Here is a 27,578-nt window from a genome sequence, read left to right on the forward strand (position 1 = left end):
AGTAGCAAGTATAGCACAACGGCTAAGAGAATGAGCCATGACACAGAAGGTCCAACCTCACCTCTATTACAAACTCAACATGTTGCTTTATAAAAGCCAGCGTCTCAAAGCACTGCTCCTCTCCCCATTCTTTATAAGACTTTTGTAAGAGTTAGAACCATAAATTGTACTTGAAGGGCTTTGCACACTGAAAATGCTAAAATGCTCAAGTCTTCTTTTTCTAAAGTTGCTTTTTTGGACTTACAGCGAACTGGTCCACGGCTATAAATCCAAGTTTCTCCATCAGCCTATCTTAAGTTGGCCCATGGGGAAGGGGGAGATGAAATTAGAACTCAGCATCCAGATTCAATAGTAAGGTTTATCTCTGAACCCGTGTAAATGCAGAACTCTGTTAGTCACAAAGTGCAACGTGTAGCAGAAATTGTGACTTTTCCTCCTTCAGTGCCTCTTCTGAGATACTGTGGTAGTCAAAATTAAAGTATGAAAACTAGTAACATGTTTTTGCAGCGTATTTTTTCATTAAAATCACAAAAGAGATGTTTAGGGTTCCCCCACTTTTTTGCCCTAATAAACACAGGCCCTTGGCAACTGGATAAAAATGCCAGTTCTGGCAGAACAGGAACAAGGAAATGTGCAGAGTACATGCTCTCTCTAAATAAACTCATCTGTGTGCAAAATAGAACCGTAACAAAATTGTTTCCCTAAAACTGCCTTTCCTGTTTTATTGAGATCTTCACAGAAGAAATAATGTGGTGGACTGTCAGTGCTGAAAGGAACTTGAAGGTTCTTCTGCGCTGGAGGTATCTGACCACTGATGCCTTCCATAAGCCCAACTGAATTTAATGGTAACTTCTGGTTTCCTGAATCTGGTAATACAAATCTAGTATTACCATAATCTCAAGTATGAATTATTCACAATAAAGGTCCCAAATCATCGATCCTACACTCAGCAAATGTATCTGTAATTTTATTTTCTTCCATCACAATATAATCACTTTGTCATTTCTTTCATCCCTTTATTTTATTTTAAATCTTGCTTCAGGCATTGAGTGAAAAGCAATTGTTAACAGATGCAAACTAGGGTACATCATTCTGAAATCAGTAGTAAACTCCCACTGGTTTCAATGAGGTTGAGATGAGTTCAAAACAGATTTGTACCTACTACCGTAGCAACTTGCCACTGGTTGCAAGGCTGGAGGGGCTTGAAAATTATCAGTCAATTCAATTTAGACAATTCGGTTTTCACTGAGTTCAAGTGCCAGAAAAAAAAACCAGACAGACTGATACAAGAAAATAAAAGCCACATTCCCAATTATCTGTTCTAGTGTTTTTCATCCCTTTTGCTGCTGTGGGACGTAAAGAAACACACATGAATTGAACAAGAATCTGATTTCTGGCATGTGAAAACAGTTAGTTTTAAATAGGTTTGTATGGTATGTCTGCGCTGATTGATGGTCTTGGAAGAAAGTTGATTTATAACTTGCACTTGATTTTGGTCAAAGTTAACTGTAAGTCAACAACTGAATTGAATAGTGTGTGTGTGTGTTATGTGCCATCAAGTCACTTATGACCTATGAAGTTCTATAAATTAATATCCTCCAATGCATCTGATCAATAAAAGCCTTGCCCAGGTCTTGCAGATTGAAGGCTGGGGCAAATGGTACAATGAAGTCACTTAAATTCAGATAAGTAAACTGCAAAGGACAGAGACTTTCCATACTATAAACAGAGCAGATTTCAATGGAAAACTGATTTACATCCCAAGATTAAGGTCACAACTGGAAGGTCACAACTCCTTTCCAAGAGGAGTATGTCCCAGTCTCTCTATCCCAAACTAAATGAGACATAAATGAGGAAACGAAGCTTTCACTGGCTGTTTGCCATTTTAAATAAGTATTAAATGTATCTATAAACCACATGCAATCAGTACAAAACACATGTAGCAAAGCCTTACCACATAAAAGATTTAATTCTGCCAAAAAACTACATCACATAGAGAAGGGGTCCAGCTTTGGCCTTCATCCTGAGATGTACTTTTCTATACAGAGAGAATCCTTTTCAGCCTTTGATCATGTGAAGCCCCACTTCATACTTGGAACAGGTGAGACACTGATTTATCTCCTCAGTGAAAACAAGGCATCAGATTCCACCCTTTTTTATTTATTTATTTATTTTATTATTTAGATTTTTATACCGCCCTATCCCCGAGGGGCCATCAGCATACATTAATATTGAACTCTTAAAAACATTTTCTCATTGTTGGAATAGAGAACATTTCTGTCAATGAGAATCAGTAGCACCCTCTTGTGAGGAAATAAGAAATAGCACATTTATCAGCCACTGAAGGAGAGGGCATAGGCAATACAGTGTTAAATGAAGTGAAGGTGGCCTGAGACAGGGTTGGTTTTTTAAATTTGGAGTTCTCTACATGTCCATGGTCAAAAAGGCTTTGTAGGCTTCTGAAACAATACAAAAACTTGCAGTCTCTGTTTACCAGAGAGGAGAATTGGGATGCGCATACGAACCACTAGCCATGATTTTCTTCTTTCAAATTACATCCAGTACTCTGAAGTTGATATAATTTATTGTCTGCCTCCAGCCCTACTTGATGAATATCAGATTCATCAAGGTCAGGTTGCACAACTGAAGTGCAACATCCAAGCTGTGGGCTCAGTCTTCTATCAGCAGCAAGTGCTTTTCTGTCACCTCTCCCTCTTTCATCTCTACACTTTAAGGCACTTTAAAAACAACGTAACAAGACAATTAAGTCCACATGTTGTCGACTACCTTCCAAACCTTTTCTTTTTGCTGGTGGTCCTTTGCTTCAGACCAGTTTCTAATTACGTCAGCCAAAATCTTTAGTAAAAATGTAGGAAGTAAACTTTTCTTAACACACACACACTCTCTCTCTCTCAATCTTTTCATTAGAACATTAAGAACTCAAGGGTACCAATCAGACCTTCAGGCAAGGGACAAAGGACAGAATATTACTCATTGTAAAGATTTCCCTTTAGACGTGGGGAGGAAAAACACAAAAGCTTCCTCTCCCTCCCAAACATCCCTGGTTAATCAAGAAAAGATTGAATTTCTACTTTCTCCATGGAAACAACTGCAAATGTGAAAGGACATGAAACTAATTCTATTACATGAGTGGTGATGGTGGTGGGCGGAAGTCCTTTAGCTCTTTGTGCACATCTCAAGTCTATGCTTGAGAGTATGATGCTCCTGTGGCTTGTCTAATTGTCTAACATTCCTATGGCTTCTCTAATTCCTTATCCTGCTATTTTGAGGGCTAGGCCAGCCAACTTTCCCCACCCCTCTCCACCAATGATTCCAGTTTCCTCACTCCCATTTAAGGCTTGTGCTACACCTGCTTAAGAATGAGGTGGTAATGAGGTAGCAGAGTGCTGAGGAGGCCAAATGAACTGTACCACCTCAGACTGGAGGGAATGTATTATAGTCCTCCTACAATTCTGTGAATACAGCAAACAGAAATAGCATTCTAATCATTTCCTCTGATGTGCTGTTTTTTTAAAAAAGTGTAGATTTCACATGGAGAAGCATTAAGAATGTGACTGTTTCTCCCCCCACCCCCCTTTCAATCCTACCACTTTAGAATTCTACTTAGTTTTGCAATGTGCGTAAATTAGTCTGAGGTCTGGCTAGTTGAGGTGATAGGGAGGGAAGCTGAGGTCATAGAATGGAGCGAACAGCTTTGGACTGCAGGTGTGGGATTATATTTTACAGAGTTCCTCTACATTAGAATCCCTGTAAGTGGAAAAGTAGCAGAACATATGAAGAACAAGGGAGGAACCTTTCTCCCTGATACGCTCTGCTTTTATTTACAAGACGTTATTTCATGAGGGAGCATTCAAAACAGAAATTATTCCATCACATTCTGCTGCCATGTGTAAAACAGGCCTAAGCCTCTTGCTTTGGCCCCCAGGCCTTGGTAAGCCACTGTGGCTCATGGGCTTCTTGCTCACCCAGGCCCCTCCCCGCAGCCTGGCCCTTTGCTGCCTTTCTGTACTTTACCATGGTGTCAGGTTCTGTTCACAAAAGGTTTGTGGTCTGTACATAGGGTAGGGAGGTCAGGCCTGTCTGCTGGCTTTGTCCAATGCCACTCAGCTGTGCAGCAGAGGAGGGGGAGGATTCTTCAGGACATTGGAAGGATGACTGACATTGCACTGGTATGATGACATGACTTTTGGCGTGACTTAGAAGTGATGTCATCATGTCAGGTGATGTTCTAGAATTCACCTAAAACCCAGTGGTTATACCATAGGATTTTGGGTGAACGCTACAGCATCCCCCTATGTGGTGATGTCACTTTCAAGTCACGCCAGAAATGACATCATTGCATCAGCAGCGATGTTATGACAGCACTACCAAGGGTGTTCCACTGTGTAAGTTGCCCGCTGGTTGCCTTCTTTAGGCTGGCAACCTTGACATAGGGGCTTTAGAAAGTTCACAATATGCCAGCATTCAAGGAAGGCTTTCTGTATTCAGCTACTTGGAAGGCAATGAGTAATTCATGTCTTGATAACGTGAAAGCTGTATTGCCATAAGGCACTTGATAGTCACCCTTTTTATTTATTTAACATATTCCTGTTAAACCAGTACGGAACTTGGTTGAGTTTGGCAAACCAGTTGTTAAAAGCGGCTTTCAGAGCACTGGAGCAGCTGGGCGCCGTGTCACCCAGCTGGGCTGAGGCACTAAAAGCCCCATCGTCCCCTCTCCCAGGGGAGGGGAAGCGAGGGGGCCTTCAGAACCCCGGAGCCACCACCAGGCACCTTGCCCCCCCGGCTGCTCTGAGGCACTGAAAGCCCCCTCTCCCAGGGGAGGGGGAGGGAGGGGCCTTTCAGAGCAGTGGCCCCATTGCCCTCCTCCACCCCCACAAGAAATTCCTTCGCAGCAGGTAAGTAGGTGGCGGTGGGGCGCGCGGGGCGGGGAAAGCACGTGACGGTGGGGGTGCTTGGCGAGGGTGCATGTTTTTAAATTATTAGAATCCTACTACTGGTAGAAACCCTTCTGTTTGCAAAATACTGCGGTGGACCAAATCCACTGCATATTATGCTGAAGGATGTGTCCATAACCGTGACTACTGTGTCCACCGTAGCTCTGCTACACATCATGCATTCTGACTTCTTCTAACATTGCTTTTTCCTCAAGAGGAAAGTGTTTGGCTGTGACTTTTCAGGGCTAAACTTGCCCTGGTTGTCATGCTAAAGCTGAATCCATCAGATAAATTCTGTGTGTCAGAACACAGCATCACAATTCATTTACATGGGGCTGTCCAATGGTCCATCGAATAAAGTTTTGTTATTGAACTGAATGTGAAAAGACCATCAGAGCCTGTTTGATTTCAGCCTACCTTTTCCTGAAGGGAAGAAGCAGTCCATCTCCACACTGCTCCGTGAATGAGAGATGCAGAGAGCGCTGCTGGGGACCAGGCCTTCCAGAGGAGGACTTCGCTCTGTTGTACGGACCAAGCACCAGCCTGGCCTTTCACTGGGTCTTTCTAGTAGTTCCACAGTTTGTCCCACCTGGATACTCAGTTCGCTGCTATGGCTGGCGGTGAAGTCCTGCAGCACCACCGTCAATTCACATCCTCCAGACAGCTGCCAAGGGAGAAAACGGGCAGAAAAGAATTGAGTCACGTCAAGCAGGAAAATAATGCTCTTTGATCATGCTTTTGATTCCAAGTAATCATAACCTTTGATGAGTAGGATTCCTACTGAAGCTTCTCAGGACTTTTGTTTTTCTTTGTCATCAATCCATAGCCTGCCTGCACCCAATCTGAAAAGATCACTTGCCAATCTAATATCACTGATTCCTGTGCCCACATAGACTCTTAAGCAAGTTAAAAAAAATACCCAGTGTGAGAGCATGGAATGCCGTTTGCACACTTGAAAATCTAAGATGGTTTCAGCCTGGCTAGTGCTTGACTCTGTTATCTAGTACATTTTTATTCCAACCTTCCTTTAAGAAGCTCAGGGGAGCATATATGGCTCTCCTTTCCTATTTTACTCACACAACAATCCTGTGAGGTGGGTTAAACTGGCAGAAAATGACTAGTGCAGGGGTAGGGAACCTGCGGCTCTCCAGATGTTCAGGAACTACAATTCCCATCAGCCTCTGTCAGCATGGCCAATTGGCCATGCTGGTAGGGGCTGATGGGAATTGTAGTTCCTGAACATCTGGAGAGCCGCAGGTTCCCTACCCCTGCACTAGTGTGCTCCATGGCGTGATGGGGATTTCAGCCCAGGTCTCCCAGGTCTCCTGTTCTAACATTCTGAACACCAGTATATCCATTAGCAACCCGGACAAAAGACCAAAAGCACATGTGCATTATGTGCAGAAAGGCTGACATGTGATTGCAAGTCAGCTTCCCTGCATAATTGGTGTCACATCTAAGATGTCACATCTGTAGCAGAGCTGGAAATATTGTTTTGAATGCCCACATCCAGATCTAACATGTTAGATTTCACACAGATTACCCAGGCTCCACCCAACCTGGAGGCAGTGCATTCAAAGCTGCTTTCCTCTTTCTCATACATGCACACCAACTGTGGTGGAAATGGCTGAAAGTGCTTTAAAGTGGAAGGTGGGAATTCAACCCAAAACACAACAGAGTGTTAATGCTTTATACAGTATATACTTGAGCAAAACCTCTGCTTATGATTGCCCTGCTGCTACCATGTCGACTGTGGCTGCCTCTCAGATTCGCCCATCTTCTGTATTTTCAAAATATCATTTAAAGCAGGTTCGTTTGTTTTAAAAGGATGGAGCCAATGAGGCAACTACTGCTCCCCATGGGGGAGAGAGAGAGACAATGATCATTACAGTCATTGTTAGCTAAAGGATGCTATCAGCGCAAATGGTGCATTGCAAAATTAAATAAAGCAGACGCTTGCTTTAAGAAGTTGCCATCCAAGACTGAGACAAAGGGGAGAAAAATAACAAGTGAGCGCTTAGGGGGAAGCAGATTCTGAAACCCAGAGATTTATCAACATAACTGGTGTGCGATCTAAGAGGTCACATCCGTAGCAGAGATGGAAGTATTGTTTTGGATGCCCACACCCAGATCTAACATCTTAGATTTCATATAGATTACACAGTCTCCACCCAACTTCTTTTCTTTGTTCATTTACAGAAAACTGACCCTTACCTGGATGGCTCAGGCTAGCTTGATCTTGTTGGATATTGGAAGCTAAGCAGGGTTGGCCCTGGTTAGTACTTGGATGGGACACCATCCTAGGAGATCTACAATTGATATGCAGAGGCAAGCAATTGCAGATCACCTCAGGATGTCTCTTGCTTTGAAAACCTCCCAAAGAGATCGCTGTGAGTTGACTGTGACTTGATGGCACTTTCCACCACCACCACCATAGAAAACTGACATCTGAATTGCAAGGGGAAAGAGAGATAATAGCCTCTTTTGTAATTGTAGTGGAAAAAACAAACATGTATCAAATGGCTGACTTTTAAAATGACTTGATGGTTTTGAGTTCTGCCGATATGTTTATTCTGTCTTATTATGACTTTTAGTTAAAATGGCAAACCTTTTGAATTCGAAAAAGACTGGCCCATTATGCAAAGGTGTCTGCTATGCGGCAGGGCAAATGTCCATTGCAGCAAGATTTCTTGTATGGATGCATTTCCTCAAGCCCCACTTTCAATTTCCATTCTCCATGCACCAAGCAACACCACCTTAAGAGCAACTTTAATTTTCTTTGCCATCAGAGTGGGGGAGATTCGCCAGTAAGCACAGCTTTGCCCCGGAAATCCTTGCACTCCTGTGTACACCTCTCCCTTTTTCAGATCTGTTATTACTTCAATTTTTATTAATGGTGCCTCCATGCACCATTTGGCCCTCATACACCTCTGATCCTCACAACAACCCTGTAAAGGAGGCTAAAATATAAGTGGCCCAGTAAGCTTCATGCCTGAGTAAAAATTTCAACTCTATAAATTTTTAAACCTCTCCCTTCCTTCAAGGACCTCGCAGGAGCGTATATATTTATTCCACACTCCATTCTATCTTCACAACAACCATGTGAGGTAGGATTGGCTAAAAGAGTCACTAGCTCAAGGTCACCCAGTGAGTTTCATGGCCTGACTTGCATAACCAAACCACCACTCTGTAACTTGTTGGAAAGTGCTATAATAGGGCATTGATTGGAGCACAAGGGACTTTCTGGTTCACCTTTAATGCCAATGTTTCCTTAGTATTTCAATAACCACAGGGAGTCAGTGTTTTACTTCTCTACGGTTTAGGATATATGACTCTTATTAATGTCTCCCAAGTACTCCAGGACCTGAAGGTAGCATTTCCCCCCAGTAACAGAATTGCCTTTAATCACTTTGAAAACAACAATATTTTCCCACAGAAAAGTATATATGTGTTGCACAATATGACCACAAGGTGTCTGTGTTTGCTGTCTTTTAGCAAGTTCCATTCCCATACAGAAACACTCTGTTTAGAATAGAATGGTTCTGCGTATGTATATGCCTGGGCAGACCTAAACAGAATTAATATCTTAACCAAGTTATCCAGAACAGTCATTTAATTTGACACATTCCTCATGTTTCTGTAAGAACAAGGCCAAGAGTGTTGTTATGGCAGAGGGAGTCTTTCTTAAGGTTCTTCATACAACCTTCGGAAAAGATAGTAGGAGGGTTAAGGAAAAGGGGGAAATGTACCCATTTAATTTCCAAGAGAAACATTAACAAGCCACTCCAATGTGGTAATCCATATGGCCACATATGTACAAAATATTCAGCATCCAACTTTCTAGACCAAAACAAGGCAAGTGTCTGAAATGTTAGTTTTAATGTTAATGTCTTGAAATGTTAGTTTTCGTGTGGGAGAAAAAAGAGAAAAAAAGAGACAGCACTAAAAGTTTGTAAGGCATCTGCTAACTAGATTCTTTGGGCACCCGAAAGGAATTTTGGATCCCCTGGAGGCTTGGTGGGAACACTGAAATAAGAGGAAGCACGGCTGACAGCCAAAAGCATTCCCTTCAATTATTTGTGCCCCAGTCTCTCAGACAAAGGCTAACATAAAAATCATTTTGTCACATTGGTTATCTACAGATTAATACACTCTTAATCAACTGGGATAACAAAGGTCACTTTGGGCAAAAGAGTAGCATATCTTGCACTTTGGTGTTTAAGGAACATCTGAATCCCTTTTGACCCTTCCATAATGTTACTAAGAAGAGACCTCATACAACATTCTCATTTTTATAATGTCACTCAAGCCAAGATATGGCTTCATCACAGTGGGGTACACCCAGATCAATTCAACAGAAGTCCAACAAGGTCAGAAAGCAGTATTTTTAAGGAGCATTTTGAGAACTCATTTTCAGCACAACAGACAAGCTGTACTTCCAGCCTCCGCAGAAGTACTCGCCTTTTTGAGAGAGTTGATAGGTATCAGATACACAATGAGGACTGAGAACCTTAATCAAAGGTTCGATCAGGTCACAGTAGAGGGGGCACACTTTCATTCTACCTGTGATGAAAGTTCACTTCCGAACAGATACAGCGACTTCCCGCATATGAACAAATGCCACTCTGGCCGACTGGGAAAGACTCAGCAATGAGCTAATCAGATGAAACGAACAGGAAGCCACAAACATGGTACCATTTAATGCTCCTAGACGAGGATGCGCTTTCCTATACAAGAGTGAAGAGGTATCATATATTGGACCCATCTATATTCAACATGCTGGAGTGAAGCTTCCCTGCTACTTGGAATGATTTTTTCAGGAGGAGTTTAAAGAACATATTTTTTATTTTTAATGGCTGACTGTTCAGTTGCCAGCTATGTTGACTACATCATAACCAGAGTTAACAGTGGCACCAGTAAGTGGTGCTATCTTTTCTCTCACCCCTTTAAACACCTGTGCCTAGAAACAGCCTATCACAGTTTCACAGATAGGGAACACCTGGCCCAAAGGCAAGCTGTGGCAGTACAGTCTTAAGGGTAATTGGTGAAGTGCTGGGATGGGATGGCCTGTGGACCAGATGGATCGCCACCCTCTCCTGCAAGTACCAGTCATGCTCCAGAAGAAGGAAATATTGAGCCAGACTTTGCCCAGGAACGCAGCCAAAGGCACGTTGACATGAAGCCTGACACATGAAACCAAACAACCGGAGCCTACTGAGGCAACAAGCATCCAGTACCAGTCAGCCTCTGTACACGACCTGGGTCAGCACATCTTGCACAACAGCCCGTCTCAGTACTTCATTTATTTATTTTTTTGCTTAAAGATAACATACTTCATGACTATCTGAGCTAGCGGAGAGCTGTATAACATATTGGCTCTCTTGGCTTGTTATACCAGCCAGTGTTGGAATCCAGTGTCTTAGGAACAGCCAAATTGAGCTGGAACCAGAAAATAAAACGGCTCTTACTAACAGCCTATGCAGTTCAAGGTTTCCTCCTGTGTGCCTCTGTGGCTCATATAAAATCCCTCTTGGTTATGTATGTTCCACATGGTCTCCCTTTCATGTTACTTAAGAGGCACGATAGCATAACATATTCTTTCAACCACTCATTACTGATATGTATATGTGTATATCTTCCCATAATGCAGAGTTTGGGACCAAACTGCTATGACATCTCTTTGAAAACAATGGCAGAGGCCTGGCCGAAATGTTCAGCAGAACAAGGTAGTAGAATCGTGAAGTGGCAGAATGGCCTGCATTCCTTTAGACTCCATCCCATTTTTGAACACTCCTCCACATTAAGAAAAAAAAAGTAAGCCTCTTCTACAAGTGAAAAACTGTACGAGGGAGAAGTGTCCTGGCCCTGCCATGACCTTCTAGAGTACCTGTAGTGAACTTTTTTCCAATAGAGGAGGGCGTTTTAAAGTACTGCCTCCCTGCAGTCAAAAATGGTGCAATCCATTGCATCAATTCAGATCTTTACCCACTGGATTTTCTGGCATGTGGAGATCAGTCCTGAAACTTAAATCATGACTTTCTTTCCACTGATTTTAGTAACCTTTAAAAGGTATGGCACTGCTTAGGACTGCACTTTTAATCATCTACTAGATTGTACCTGTGGCTCATACTTCTTAATAAGTTGATTAGAAAAATAATGGTTTTAATGTCTAATTTGAAACCATTGCTTTAATTTGGATATGATGATATGCAGATTAAAATGACTACCTGTTCATCATTAGTTACCTCTATTCTATTCCTGATAAAAATCAATTTGATAACAGCAAGGCAATGCATAATGCCGTAGTGGCCATATTTCACGGGAAAATGGGTTAGTGCCATTATTTGCGATATGCTTCCATCTCATTATCTTTGCAATAAATCCCCCCAGTAACTTTTCTTCATTTTCTTTTGCAGTTTACAAGGCACTCATGCTTGCATTCAGTAAAGGAGGAGGAAATGTTAACATAGTCTGAGCACACACAAAACAAAATAAAAAAGGAAGGAGGGAGGGGAAAATAAAAACATTGGATTCAAGAGGAAACTTTCAGACCGCAGGAAAATAACCCTGCTCTATCAACATGCAATTAGATTCACAATTAGCTCTTAAGAATAGAGAAACAGCCAAATAAAATGTGTGCAAAGAGAAAGCTGTTTTAAAGCCATAAGTCTATGAACACTTACTTGGGAGTCAGCGTTACTGAACTAGTGGATCTGTGTGATGGACAGGAGGCTGTCCTGCCCCTGAGGGGAAAATCAGCCACTCAGGTGCACCCACAGAAGTGCTGTTCCAGCATCCAGTCACCAGAGGGGGGATGAGATGTTGGAGGAAACTCAGGAGAAGGAAGAGAGCAATGACAGCTCAGGCCTGGCTCAGGAAAAAGAGCAGAGTGAAGGGTAGCTCTGACTGGTAGAGTGACAGAGTGGCTTAGCTCTATTTCTGGGAAAGAAGAGAGTGCTCTCTGGTGATGTGCACAAGTCTGATTCTGGGAATGTAGTCTGACTCTGGGAAAAGGGCAGGCTGTTGTGGGTAGAATCCTGCATATGAGAGAGGATGGAATCGAGTGGCTAGTCAATTAAGGCCTGTTTGTGCCTGAAAGCATTTTGGAAAAGACTCACTTAGGAGTGTCAAACTCATTTGTTATGAGGGTAGGATATGACATAAATGTGACTTGGTTGGGCTAGTCTTGGGGGTGGGACAGCTGCCTCGCCTGGTGAGCCCCCAGCAGGCTCACCAGCCCAGATCAGCACCGGGATGTGGGTGTGTGGCTGCCTCAGCTGGCTACCTTGCAGCAGGCTTGCCAGCCCAGCCTTATCAGGCCCACAAGCCAGGTGAGGCAACCCGCCCCCCCCTCCTGCCACCAATCTGGTTTGGTGAACCGAGCTCTCCAAGCCAAATTGGTAGCAAGGTGGGGAGGATTGTCTCAGCTGGCTCGTGAACCTGATAAGCTCTCTCAAGGGGTTCTGGTGTGGGCCCCAGGCCACATGTTTGATACCTCTAGTCCAGGGGTCTGCAACCTGTGGTTCTCCAGATGTTCATGGACTACAATTCCCATCAGCCCCTGCCATGCTGTCCATGAACATATGGAGAGCCACAGGTTGCAGACTCCTGCTCTAGTCTAACTGCTATCTTATAGTTTTGTGTCTTGTTCCATTTCTGCAGTCAAGTTTCTACCTGGAGACTTCTGCTGCCCATGCATAATGGCTTTTTTTCTTGAGATACTGGCTCTCATACTGGCTCCTGTACATCTGTGTTGACCAGCAGGGACCAGAAAGGTGAAGACATGAAGGAGTGAAGCTTTTTATTCTAACATAAAACATGAATTATGGTTTCAAATAATTTCTCAGCAACCCAAAGTATTATCCCAAGTCCATCATAGCTGGCAGATGAGCCACAAAAGATCGGTTCCTGACACTTTACTAGAGAAAGCTCACATGTAATACTGAATGATAGACACTTCTAGATTAAAAAAAAAACTCTAGGGAGGAGGTGGCGATTTTCTTTTTTGTTAAAAAAAGATGTTTTCCCTGTGTAGTACCTATCTGATGTAGTTTACTTTCATGTCTGTCAAAAGTAGTGAGCAAAGCCCAGACAATTTATCATGGTAAATAAGCAAATGTCATTAACACACACTGCACAAATCCACAACAGCTCTCTCTTCATATACATTCAACAGTGCACACCTCTATGCAGATTTTAAACAGCGGATGTCTGCATTGAATGCTAAATGCAAGCTACCATTTTTGTTAGGATTCCTGCCATCAGGCTTGGATGACAGCCAATTTCTTTAAGCACGCAATTCAGAGAGCAGGGGGAGCAGAGAACGGTGGAGAGACTCACACGTTGACACAGGAGGGAAAGGAATTAGACTCTTGGTTCTATCTGCGCTGAAATATCAAACCTATCAACCCAGCCAGGAAAATTAAGTTTTCCACAGTTGTGAGGTTTCAATCGTAAAATTGCTTTTGAGCCCACCTGCGTAAAAGGGAAAGAGACACACAATGTCCTCTGTGCAATGTTCTCTGTGCAATGTTCCCTGTCTAATTTTATGAGAAATTATTTTTTTTTCATTAAAACTGCTGACATCAGTCATGTTGGTTCATTCTTCCCTTTTCATCCCAACATGTGCTACATATAAGATACCCCTTTTTTTCTGGGAGGCCAGGCTTCCCACTTTCCATCCTTCTGCCAGCTCTAACTGGAGTAAAACTGCCAAGGGAAACTGAGGGGATGAATGGTGTCACCTGGGATGCTGCGGTGTCAGTTCTGGTGTGTCCCAGTAAAGACAAATTCAAGTTGGGCTAAAGTTCTATGGTTAAACCACCAGAGACAGCAAAACAAAACAAAACAAGATCCATATTAAGTGCTGTCGAATCGCTTCCAACTCACGGCCCAAACTCTGCCTGGGGTGGGGTGGGAAAGCCTAAATAATGTAAAGACCGTGTGACTCAATGTCCTCTAAATCCTCCTTGCTCAGGTCTTGCAAACGAAGGGCTGCTGTTTCCTTTATAGGACCAGTCCACTTCATGTTGTGTCTCTCTCTTCTCTTTTCTGCTACTTTCAACCTTTCCTAGAATTATTCTTTTCCAGTGACTCTTGCCTTCTCATTACGTGACCAAAGTACAATAACCTCAGTGTAGTCATTTTAGTTTCTAGGAAGAATTCAGGCTTGATATGATCTAGACCCCCCCCCCCCAAATTGTTTTTTGGGGGCAGTTTATAGTATCTGTAACACTCTCTTCCAATACCACATTTCAAAGGAATCTACGTTCTTCTTGTCCAGCTTTTATACTCATGCATAGCAACAATGCATAGCAACATAGCAACAATTAACTTGATCTTGGTTGGCAGTGACACAGTTTTACACCTAAGACTCTTTTCCAGCTCCTTCATGGCTGCTCTTCCCAGTTTCAGTCTCCTTCTGATTTCTTGGTTGCAGTCTCCCTTTTGATCGATGATGGAGCCAAGGAGGAATAGCAACTCTTCAACAATTTCCATTTCCTCCCTGTCCACCCTAAAGCTGAGTAATTCTCCAGTAGTCATTACCTTTATCTTGATGTTCAGCTGAAGTCCTGTTTTGGCACATTCTCCTGCAACGTTCAGCAGTAGTCATTTCAAGTCATTAAAAATGCTTTGTAGTTATTAATTTCAAGATACAGGCCAGCTGAACCAGGATGGAAAAGAGCACTCAGAGTTATGATATAGAAAAGGGCCAGCATCATACAAAACTTGAACTTCAGCTGAAAACTGCCACTTGCTATTATTGTCTATGGCAGGGTTCTGTAACCTGTGGCTTTCCAGATGTTCATGGACTATAATTCCCAGGGGCTGATGGGAGTTGTAGTCCATGAACATCTGGAGAGCCACAGGTTGCAGACCCCTGGTCTATGGGCATGGAATAGTCTCCCCTCCCTCTCCCAGTATGTGTGCATCAGCTGAAGTCCTTCCAGTGAAAAACAGTTCAATTTTATAACAGAAATAGCTGTGCACTACAGCTATATATCTTCGATGCCACTTAACCAATCAGAATTCCTGAGGGTGAACGATTAGTGTCTAGCAATCAATAAGAAAATTTTCTAGCTAACGCTCAGAGGTTACATGGAACCTATGTGACTGAATCTAACAGCAATGCCATGACGCCCTAGCCTAAAAAAAATGAGAGGATTCAATTTTCACACTATCTAGATGCATAAATAGATTGTAATTTGTCTTTACCAAGCGGTTGCAGACCTTTGGAGTATCTTCACAAGACCTAAGTTCGAAAAATGCTGAAGTAGGGGACAACCCCAGACAGGGAACTCTCTGTCGCAACTTTACACCTACAGAATTAGTCACTGTCATAGCCCTGATAAAATTTTTGTAAATAAAATAATTTACTGCTCATATCTGTTTAGATTTTGAAGAAGATTATTTTGGATTTATACTCTACCTTTCTCTCCTGTAAGAAGACTCAAGGGCCCCTTCCGCACACGCAAAATAATGCATTTTCAAACCACTTTCACAACTGTTTGCAAGTGGATTTTGCTATTCCGCACAGCTTCAAAGAGCACTGAAAGCAGTTTGAAAGTGCATTATTCTGCATGTGCGGAATGAGCCAAGGTGGCCTACAAGCTCCTTTCACTTCCTCTCCCCATAACAGTCTCCCTGTAAGGTAGGTGGGGTTGAGAGAGCTCTGAAGAACTGTGACTAGCCCAAAGTCACCCAGCAGGAATGTAGGAGTGTGGAAACACAACTGGTTCACCAGATAATACGCCTCTGCCACTCTGGTGAAGGAGTGGGGAATCAAACTCGGGTCTCCAGATTAGAATCCATCTGTTCTTAACCACTACACCATGCTGGTGTTACCAGTGTTGACCTTCACACATCAGGAGAAAGCCATTAAAAATTCTACTCAAGCTTTTCATAGAAACTATAATTGTTTCTGCTGCCTTCTGCTTATGGTTTTCTACTGGAATCTGCTTTGCTGATTCCTTTGGTTGTGTTGCTTGTTTTGATTTTGTATTTACGTCTTTTATTTTTATACTTTTAAAAAAATGTTCTTTAACCATCCCAAGAGCATGTGGGTTAGTAGAACTATTTTAAATAAAATAAATACAAAGTTAGCAAGACTGAGTGTATATAAAATTACCTGTATAAACAGGGACACCAGAAATCAAAACATATAGATAACTAAAACAATTTCACTATAAATGGAATTATTATGTGGCATAGGGAGGGAGGGACGGACGGACGGATTCAATCAGTTTTGCCACTGATGATGACAAAACATCCAAGGAAGAACCATACTGCATGCAGTCATAGAAATTAAGATACATCCAGCATGTTTTATAACAGCTGGAAGAGACAACAACAATTGAGTGGAGACGCACAGAAACGACAGGTAAAAGAAATGTTTTTACAAGCTCAGATAACAGGCACCTCTCAGTGTTCCAGATCTGCTGGGCAGATTGTGACTCCTCAGGAGGCCCTAATAGACAACCTCAACTACATCCTGATTCTGCTGATTTTTGGACTGATGCAGGCAACATGTACACACACAAGACATCTGCTTACACAGCTTGAGCAGCTCTGTCTGAAAGATTTTCACATATACTTCAGGAAAGGAAGGCCACGCATGCATTACCCTGGAATAGTAGAATATCCAAATTTATTTGGAATAGTCACTGTTCCATATGGCACAGTGCTTGCTATTCCCCCCCCCCTTTCACTCAACATCTGGCTATAGAAGTCAGAGACATTTTAAGGAAGTCAGTGCAGGCCTGGTTCAGCAAAGGTCTCAGAACCTTCAGTGATAAGGTCTCTAACCAGATAGAGTCCAAGCTTTATACTGTATCTGTTGACAGCTTTAGCACAGGAATAGATGTTAAGCAAAAAAATCCACAAGTTTGGAAACAGTCTCAGTGGTTTCCACCATGCAAAAAGTAGTAGTCACTCTTTGCTACTCTTTGTAGCAAGGAGTAGTAGCCACTCTTTGCTACTACAGTGCAACAAAACAAAGTATTAAATTAGGATCAGGATAGGCAACTACTGAATATTTCAAACACTGAGGAAAAGCAAATCTGAATTTCTTACCAACGGTACAGTCACTAGCTAGCTGAACCAGGCACAGGCCTCTATCAAATGTAATGAAATATATCTTAGGTGTACACCTAAAAACACATGTGTCTGACACCAGAGTCTAATTAAGGTAGCCAAAGGTTTACTGAGGGGATCTTTGGAAGCAAGCAGGATTCAAAAAGGAAAACCAGTAACGGAATTGTAGCAAGCATGTTGTAGAATTGGAGGGTTTTAGATTACAACTTCTATATACTCTGCTCTGCTTCAGATCCATTACCTAAAACCTACGTGAAGGAAATCACTATACTTCGTTCCTACCTATGCTGAGCATCCATCCTCCTCCCTCTGGATTGTATGCATATGCAAACAGAAAGTTACCTTAATGCTGTCCTCTGTTTGTGACAATTGACCCATAAATCATCCTATTTAAAACAAAGGGATGGAAGGACTGAAAAATCTAGCACATTGCATACATTTATTTTATGGCACTTCTCTAAAATCCAGCTCAGTGTAAATATTAGATACTAAAGAACACTTACTATGAATTATATGTATTTAAATATGCTAATCTGCAAACATTCACATTGATTAAAGTTCAAATAAAAATAATTCCTAAATAATTACAAATACAAACAACAAAACAGTAGTTTTTAAACGGTGTGCTCATGCGTCATAGCTTATGTGCCAGCTGAGGGGGAGGTATTTCTTCCTCTTTCTCACTTACATTGTAGTCAGATCAGTATCTTTAAAATATGGACTAGTAGGCTGGATTCAGAACCTTGTCCAAATACTGTTTCTTTCTCTATTAGGATAGTGTAGATTTACATTGGCTTTGTCCTAATGAACTGCTCTGCTCATGGTCAGCAGCACTGAAAAAAACTATCTGGGCTGGAAGCCCAACGCACAACAAAATCCATAACTCTCAAAAGGATTTTAACGAATGAAATAAAACCTGATTTGTTTCAAATGGCAAAGACAGTCAGAACTGCTGAACACACTTGGCAGTATCACCTTGAGCAACCAAATATCAAAACCTGACTGCGTAAAATAAAACGCTGATGGATGGATCCAAATGATTCCCCGGTGCTTCCTTCCCTAAAACCCTGAAATCGGAGAACAGATGTTTTATATGAAACTGGTTTTAATTTTAATTGGAAGGGATTATTCAAACTACGCACAGCCAGATGGCTCTTGAAGTCAGGCTCCCTTTTGCCCCTTTCTGGAGAGGCTTCTTTGGATGTGTCATTTTTTAAGGTTGTTTCCCCATCTATGAATCTGATTATTCCGATTTTTCATTTTTATTGGCTGTCCTCAGGCACAGTTACTGTAAATTAGGGCCCAACATCCAGTTCAGCTCAAGGGAAGCCTGGAATAAATTTTATTTAGTAGTTCTCAGTGTACTGATTTGACAGAATAGTGGTAGCTGACTTCTTTGATAAGACTCCTGAGATATCGGGAGGAGTGGGGTGGGGAACACCTTGAAGAATTAGCAGACAGCATAGCATTCTTTCCTTATCAAATAAAAATGTTTTACATGGGCTTTTGGGGAGCTGTGGTTGTTTCTCATTTAAATGGAGCCCCACAGGTGTTAAGATACAAAAAAACAGAATTTCCACTGGTTTCAGGTTATACATTGTTGACACTGAATTCCTGCCTCCACATGTTTCATAGGTACAAACTCTCCTTCTCTTTCACATGCTGCTAGCCAACCCCTTCCAAGTACTTCTATTTCACCTAATAGGCAACAGATAGAAAATTAAACTTTGGTAGCTAAGGGGAAGGGAAACTATTTCAGTTAACCAAGTTTTATACTATTAACTAAGCGGGTCATACACAGCTGCGTGGAATGAAATTTATAGTCAGATGCAGTACTCGATATAAGACCACGTACGGCTCAAACTAGGAGGAAAAGAGTTAGTTATAGCCTCTTGGAAGATCAAATAGTGTGCCCTACTAGTGTGATGTGCCTGAACACAGTTGTAATAATTATAGATTTTCTAGCAGAACCTGCCTTAGGGAACATTTTTCACATACATATATTCTTCAGTTTTATAGGGGTCTGTCCCTTTTTAGTTGTGTGTATACATATATATTTAATGAAAAGGAAGAGGGCATTACAAAGGCTTACAAGAATGAAGCTGTTGTGGTGGAATATAGGAGGAGAGGTGGTCTTGAAGACATGCGGATGCATTGCCATAAGGGGTTTTTGTAGGTCATAGCCAATACTATAAATTGAGTCTGGTGACAGATGGGCAGCCAATGGAGTGGCTACAGAATGGGAGTAATATGCATGCTCCTTCTAACTCCCCACAATACCCAGTCTCTGGCATCCTGTATCAACTGGAATCTAAAAAATACAGAGCGATTGTCTCTGCATATATTTTGACTTTTTGTTTTATGCATGCAGCATATTGTATAAGTCTTGATTATGGTAAATGAATAGCAGTGACCTCATATTATATGTGAGGGCCAACCTTCTTCGGAAGTGAACATTCTACCTCTGCCATGGACAGAACTGGTGAAACACTTTGCACTGAGTCACAAAGATCGTCTCTCTGTTGGAGAAATGTGCACAATGTCACTTGTCTGTTGGAGAAATGTACACAATGTCACACAATTATTGGTTTACTCATAGCAAACAAACATGTGTGGCATACTATGAAAGGGATGGTACATTCACTTTCCTACACAGAAAGGAAAATATAGGGGAAAAAACCCATGTGAGACATTGGAAGGTGGCAACTGAAGCAAGGGACTATAATGTATTAGATCAACGATTAAAGGTGAGAGCATGGAATCCTTCCAGCTTCTTGAGGTCAACCTTAAAAAACAGTACCTATTAATAGTCATAACATTCACAGCATTGTTCAAACTGCCTTCAGCAAAACAAGCAAATCAACTGTTACACTGTGTGTGCATAAAGTACCATCAAGTCAAAGCTGACATGGGAACCCAACAGTTTTCAAGAGCCTGACAGAGGTAGTTTGCCAGTACTTCTTTTTCTCTGCATAGCAACCTTGGTACCCTTTGGTGGTCTCCCATCAAAACCACTAATGAGGACCAACCCTGCTGTGCTTTTGAGATCTGATGAAACCAGTTGAGCTTTGGCCACCTAGGTCAGGGCATCTGCTACAGAAGGCAATCACATTTAGATGGAAATAAATTGGTATCCCCTCTATACCTTCCACTAGAGCAGTGGTTCTCAATCTGTGGGTCACAACCCCTTTGTGGGTCGAACGACCCTTTACAGGGGTCGCCTAAGACAGTGACCTAGGTATAGATTTTTTATGGGGGGGTCCGGGGGCAAGGCTATGCCCCCACCTGGCCCTGGGGGCGTGACCACACCTCCCCAAGCCCCGCCCATGGCCTCAGTGCTTATAAAAGTAGCTCTCCGAGGCCAGACTCCCCTGCCCTGCCCACCCCTCGCCGGCTGGGCTCCCAGCTGGTAGCCGGCAGTCCCTTCTCCCTCCCCTCCAGGCAGAGGGGTAGCTGGGGAAAATGGAGCCTGGTGCAAAACCTGAGGTTTGCGCCCCCCCCCCCCGGGTGGCTGATGTGATGCTGAAATCCACCCCCAAACAGCATCACTTTCAATGGTGTTTAAATTAGGGTGCCCAGATTCTCCTCTTAAATCCATCTTAAAGGGAGAATCTGGGGTCCCCAGTTAAAACAACATTGAAAGTGATGCTGTTTTGGGGTGGATTATCCCCCACCCTGAAACAGCATCACTTTCAAGGTTTAATCTGGGGACCTCAGATTCTCCCTTTAAATCCATGCCAAAGGGGTTGGATTCAAAAGGAGAATCTGGGGAAATCTGGGGGGTGCCTGCTGTCAGGGGTCAATTGTTAAGCTAGCACCACCAAACTTTCAGGGTATCTTTAGGATACTCTCCTGATGATACCACCCAGGTTTGGTGAAGTTTGGTTCAGGGGACCTTCAAAGGTAGAGCCCCCATCTTCTATTAGCTCCCATTCGAAACAATGGGGGATGGGGCACCCCTTTTGGGAGTCCATAACTTTGGATCCCCTGAGCCAACCTTCACCAAACCTGGGTGGTGTCAGCAGGAGACTCTCCTGATGATACCACCAAGGTTTAGTGAAGTTGGGTTCAGGGGGTCCAAAGATATGGACCCTCAAAAGTGTAGTCCCCTCTACTATTAGCTCCCATTGGAAACAATGGGGGATGGGGCACCCTCTTTGAGGGTCCATAGCTTTGGACCCCCTAAACCAATCTCCACCAAACTTGGCTGGTATCATCAGGAGTGTCACCTGACAATGGCCTGAAATTTTGGTGCTGCTAGCCTAAAAATGCACCCCCTGCAGGCCAAAAACTGAAAAAAACACATTAAAATGCAAAAAAACCACAAATGGGGGGCGGAGTTTCAGACATGCAATGGGGGGGTCAACCCAAGAATCCCCCCCTTACCTACGTCCTTGGCCTAAGACCATTGGAAAACACATATTTCCGATGGTCTTAGGAACCGAGACATGGTTGGGGGTCACCACAACATGAGGAACTGTATTAAAGGGTCGCGGCATTAGGAAGGTTAAGAACCACTGCACTAGAGTCTGATTTCTCAAGGTGCTAAAATATTACTTGCAAATAAATTCATTGATTTTACAGGGGACTGTTTCCATATCATATGCCTGTGGATGTCTTAATATCTGTATTGCAGGATAGTATAAAGTAATTATAGGAAAGTAATACCAGCAATGAGAGATCGTCAACAAATTAGGAACCAAGCTTAATCCTCCAATTTTTCCTGTGATATCCCATCAACTTTAAAAGATGGAAATTAAGGCTCTTTATGTGGTTAATAAATGTCTCATTTACAAAGACATTCAGTTAAACAGCCATATGTGAAATTTAAACACAATCCTATTTTGCTAATCAGTTATTTTATTCACTATAAAACACACAAAATTAATTTTAAACTTTAAATGCCTTCCAGGATTCCAGAATGTATTACATATAGTTGTGACATGAATTAAATTAAGCTGCTCATCAATTCATGTTGCCTAGTTTAGATTTTTTAAAAATCTGCCCATACTACAATTTTTGTATTGTCGAAGGCTTTCACGGCCGGAATCACTGGGGTGCTGTGTGGTTTGCAGGCCATACAGCCCGGAAACCACACAGCACTACAATTTTTATTTACTAATGATATTAATGTTATACTTGACAGATATCTTTTAAAGTATTTTTTTAAAATCGTGTTGTAGTTACTTAATAGTGGCATACATTTTTTAAAAATCCTTGTTTACATAGATCACCACCACGTAAACATTGTCTCTACCCAATGAGATCTGATAGATCATCAATAGCAGCTCCAATGTGATTCTTCCCTATGCTTCAGCCCCAGCAGCAATGCCCTAAATTGTATTGGATTTGTACTGCCATTAATCTGTTCACAGTAATGCCATCAGACACATGCCCTCCCTGTCCCCCTTTCTCAACCTTTTATCTGTTCAGCTAGTGAATTTTTTTTACACAGCAGAATTATATAACACCAATGTGTATAATCTCTCTACTTCATGCAAATTGTATATTAGGAATCTATCAATTTCATTTGTACAGGGCTCGATCCTAACAAGGTCTGCTCAGAGGTATGTCCCATGTTATTCAGAGGGAAAGTATCCTTAGGAAAGTGTCCTTAAGATTGCAGTCACAGATTTTCAACTACATTACACCATGAAGTGAAAAGGAATTACTATATACTCTCACGAGCAAGGTAATTAGAAAATTGTTACTTACAAAACCGAGTTGTTCTATCTGCTAGCTGTAATAGGTAACCCAATCAATGTTTGTATTTTGTAAGTATCATGCCGTCATCATTATTTGTAACAAAGGTACAAGAAAGCAAAACACAGAGATAACTTTTTACCTGTTATTAGCCATTTAAGTAGGCAATAGATATGAAAATCAGACTCCCTATAAACACTGAGGTGAAAGGTTTAAGTTTTAAAGGCATTACTGTGACCCTGTTGTCTTGAACATCTGCTAAATGCTGCTGTAATCTTACATTGGCTACAGAAATTAATGGCTTTTGTCCATATGCAAATACAATTAAAATAAAACAAAGAATAAAAATAAAGCTGAAGGCAAGAGGTTCCTTCAGAGTGAACAGAATAATATCACTGATTTCTCCAAAGCCAAGGAAATTTTTTTCACTGTAACATTTCTATTAATTACATTTCTGTGTCAGTCAAGCAGTCCAGGCTTCCGTGGAGAACACAACCTATTGAGACCTAACATATAGGTCATCTTGTTTTCTAAAGCCCATTACAAATCAGATTTTATCTAACCAATGGATGGAAAATGCGAAACCCTCTGTACCTTGCCCTCCTGCTGTTGAACAGGTGTGTTCTGAACAAACTAACACTTGTCTTGCAGACCCAGCCCAGCTGACGTCACTGTTGCTGGGGTGGACAAGATGTTTCCATGACAAATTTGAAAGCTGATCTATTACCCCCCCTTCTATTCCGAGAATGCCTCAAGACCACGTTTTCCCACATGTTTGATGGAAGTCATTCACCTAGCAATCTGGTAGCAGATGGAAATGAAATGCGATGTCTTCCTTTTTACAGTTTGGAAAAGTAAAACAAGGTTGCTTGCTGATCTCGTCCCTGCCTCCACTTTCCATTTTTGTTTCTCCTGTGATTGCACTTTTATGGCCTACAACATGATGTCCTTTCAAAAGAAAATGGGGAGTTGCAACCAAATTAACAAAGGGCCAGTTTGTAAGTACCAAAGAAAAAATATTGTTAACACTTTGAGGATCGCCCCCCCACCCCCAGCCCTGATGGCTATGAATTATTATTATCTCTAGCAAGCAGAGCTCATAATAGCTAGCAGATGTCTGAACTTTGTATGATTTGGAAGAGATTTTACACGGATTATGAAGGGACACAGCTTTCCATATGCATCAGTGTGTTTTCAAGGTAAAGACATTTTTCTGTCATTGACAGTTGTAGCTAACAGGATGGAGAGGTACAAGCAGGATTTGATGGGCTCTTCCACTCTGTTCCACAACAGCCCTTCACCCAGTCATCAAACAAGGATAGCTAGAGGTGCAGACATAATCCCCATGGCACCTGTCTCACCTTGAACACATGGCTGGCTTGCATGGAAAACAGAAAAATACTTGTATTGCATGCGGGGTTTGCATTGATGTAACAAGTTGCTTTGGATGATCTTTGGTGTGCGAATAGACATCAAAAGAAAATTATTAACTGAAGGCAACAACCTCTAAGAGTGAGGTACACAGCGGGATACAGTGGTACCTTTGCCTATGATAAGAGTCTGTCCATGATAGGGAATTTATTCTGAAACTGCACAAAGAGGAGATTCTTGAATTAATGTAGATATCATGCAAAAAAGCCACATCTGCAGCATTATTTTTCAGCACAGTTCCAGAGGGATGAGGCATTGAACAGGATTAAGGCAGTCACAGTAAAGAGTGAAACTTAATTCTGGTCCCATGGCTTCCTTGTTTTAAATATAAGTCTCTAGCCCTGTTGGTTGCAGAGATGTAAGGCAAAACATGCAAGCAATTTTCTGTTCTGACTGCCTGAAGAAACCAACTGGGGAACGGAAGCTGAAAGCAGACAACTAACTCCACTCTGACTAAATTCGTTCTCACCTAATTCTGTCCTGTCACATCTTCTCTCTGGGCACCTTACTTCTTTATTGTTCATTTCTCATTTCTTTATTGCTGACAGTGGCATGTACAAATGTTCGGCAGAAAACTGGGCAAAAAAGGGAAGCGAATTTAAATAATTTTGGAATCACTTTTCCTTGTTTGCAATAGGAAATTTACCTCAGGAGAAGGTGAGGCCATGGGAGGAGTAGAAAAATGAATGAACTAAGTCCAGCTATATGGATTTAATCATTAACTGCAAACCAGCTTCCTGCATAAAGGGATGCAGGCCTCTGAGCATATAAAGAAACATGTGCCTCTTTTACTCACCAATAAACAAAATGCTCTCCTCATCCACTTACCCTCAGCCCCCCAAAAATCTGGCATTAAGTGCCAAGGAACTGATGAGGCATAATGCAGTTTAAACTCCAGAATCTTTAACAACAAAGGACCAGAATGATGAAAAGGCATGCTCTCTCGGCAGTCTTAAGCTCCCATCACCTTTAAGTACAGAAAAACAAGGTCTCTGGGAGGATCTAAATAAATGTGTGCCAAGAATAGCCAGTTCACTGAATGTCAAGACTACAAACATGCACCAAGTGCTTTTCCTTCATTATGCAGTAATCACACAATTTATCTGCTTGGCATTAGGGCATAATTTCTAGTTGGAAGAAGTGTCTTTGCAGGCAAGTATAATTTGGGAATCTCCTATTTCAGTAATTATGGCACTGATTAATTTTCCCTGCCTCCCCACTCTGCCTTTCCCATTATACTTTTCAATCCTGCCCCTGCCCTACAACCTTATTCCCTGAAATATTCCCTGAGAGAAAAAAATAAGAACACTAATTAAACCAAAAAGGATTTCTTGTATGCTAGCTGATGACTTCGCATATTGCAGCTCTGTGACTTCGTCACATTTTTTAAGTATGCTTGCTTGTGCCAACTGCTGTGTATGAAAACTGATGAGAGACAACAAATGGCACAAAGAGCTCAACTATATTTTATATTTAGTGTACAGTTAATTTCCATGGTTCTTTGTTTTTAATTTTTTTCTTCTGGCTCATTATCCATATCTTCAAAGCCAAATGGGTATGACTACATTTTGCTATCATGTGGTACATACTTAGTAGGTGAGGATGCACCACCATTAATACAACCACTTACTGTGAAATCACTGGGCCCCACCTGTGGCTTTGCTGGACTCTCTCCCGTGACCTAATTGGGCCATTCCAATAAGACTCAGCATTTTAGAATAATAGATACTGGGCAGTCCCAGACTCCCAATGTATCTGTGCCCCCATCACCATAAAATTTCTGGCTATGGGTCTGTTTAATTCCCCCAAACCAAAATTTGCATAAATCCCTTAGACCATTCTGACTTTTTCCATGATGCTGGGTGTACCAGGCAAGGACTCCGTGCTGCAAAACCAGTGCTGTTATACTACTTTCTATTTTGAAAACAAAATGTAACTAAGCTATGATTACAGTCAGGCTAGTTTAGCAATATCCAAAGAAAAGTTTCCATTGCAGAACAAACCATGGCAACATCTCAGAGCTTCTTCACTGGCAACCAAGTGTGGGAGGTAAGGCTTGGCAGTTTTCATTTCTTAGGAACTATCTCTCATTTATGGTTCGGACAATAAAAATCAACCCAAATCTTTTGTTATGGAGGTTATTAGGTCAATTGGCAGCAGATTTCCAGCATTTAGCACAAACACATAATAGTATCTCCTCAGTGCTCTGGGTCTGGTTTGGTTTATACTCTCAAGGACACCATACTCTTCGTGTCACTCCTTTCCTTGTATACCACGTTTCTTCTAATTTAGTACCAAAAGTTAAAAAAAAACAACCTGTGTGACACATGTGAAGATAGTCATTCCAAATACTGTGTTAGACTGTCGTAGCAAAATTATGCAGCAGTCAAGCAGCACTTTAAATATTAATTTTGTTAGTCTTCGAAGTGCTACTTGACCTCATGTGAAGACAGGACTCTTAAAATGGCAAAACAGACAAAAGAGTGGATGAACAAGGAACACAAACTCCATGGCTTGACTGAAACACATTAAACAAGTTATTGAAAATACAAATGAAAAGAAAATAATGAAAATGAAAGAGTAAAAAGGAATTTCACCCACAGTGGAGATGTTAATGGAATGTGCTGCAAATAAAGCAACTTGAAATCCAATAATAAGTTTTTAAAAAAATATTTATATGTTAATCCAATTGAATCAAACCAACAATGCATTTGCCCCCTCCGCTGGTGCAAAAGGTACTCCTGCCAGCAAAGAGGACAAAGGTGCCAATGGCCAGTGCCTTTCAGCTTTGCAGTGGTGGAACTTGAAAGTTAGGGCCTCTGGCCTCTGCTTGGATACAGATGTGTGGGGGGATGCGGGGTGTTCCCGGGAGTGAAGCAGATGTTTGTGGACTTCTTCCAGCATTCCAGCCCGGGATTATGGACCTGCAGACTTATGCTGCACAAAACTGTGGTGCAAGCCTGTGTAGTCTATGGGGCAACTCGGGCAGTGAGAGGGTTTTTTGTTTTCCCTCCCTTCTGTGTCATCTGAAGCCTCTTTGGAGGCAGAACGGCACAGCCTTCGCCACATTGCCTCTGGCCGCCACAGCACTCCCCCCCCCACACTGGACTGCACTATTAACCTCCCAAAAATACTCTGATATGCTTTAACTGAGGTCTGATTTTCTATTTGAAGCCTCAGAGGTGGTTGGCCTTTACTTTGGGCTGCTCTTCCAATGTTATCGATGGACAGGTAAGTCCTCAGGATGTGCAGGAATCACCTGCTGGTAGGGCAGTGGCAGGGATGTTGACAATTCTCCACCCAGCTGCCTCTGTGCATTTGCATCATTGAGAGGGGACTGCCTATCTACTTCTCCTCCTTTTAACATATACAGCCAATAGTAAATGAACCCTT

At 42.0% G+C, this 27,578-nt stretch overlaps 1 protein-coding gene across 10 annotated transcripts in view; it reads right to left on the bottom strand.

Annotated features, from left to right (window-relative positions):
* Positions 1-27,578, bottom strand: part of KALRN (kalirin RhoGEF kinase) — a 668,527-nt gene that overhangs the window by 110,385 nt on the left and 530,564 nt on the right. For all 10 annotated transcript variants that reach the window (XR_007243596.1, XM_048485754.1, XM_048485753.1 and 7 more), the window contains one exon: positions 5,376-5,622. Coding sequence is in view for 9 of the 10 variants with exons in the window: in XM_048485754.1 (XP_048341711.1) it covers positions 5,376-5,622 (247 nt within the window). In the remaining variant the exon portion in view is untranslated. The remainder of the gene's footprint in view (positions 1-5,375; positions 5,623-27,578) is intronic.

The sequence above is a fragment of the Sphaerodactylus townsendi genome, linkage group LG02 (genome assembly GCF_021028975.2).
Source record: "Sphaerodactylus townsendi isolate TG3544 linkage group LG02, MPM_Stown_v2.3, whole genome shotgun sequence".
NCBI lineage: Eukaryota > Metazoa > Chordata > Lepidosauria > Squamata > Sphaerodactylidae > Sphaerodactylus > Sphaerodactylus townsendi.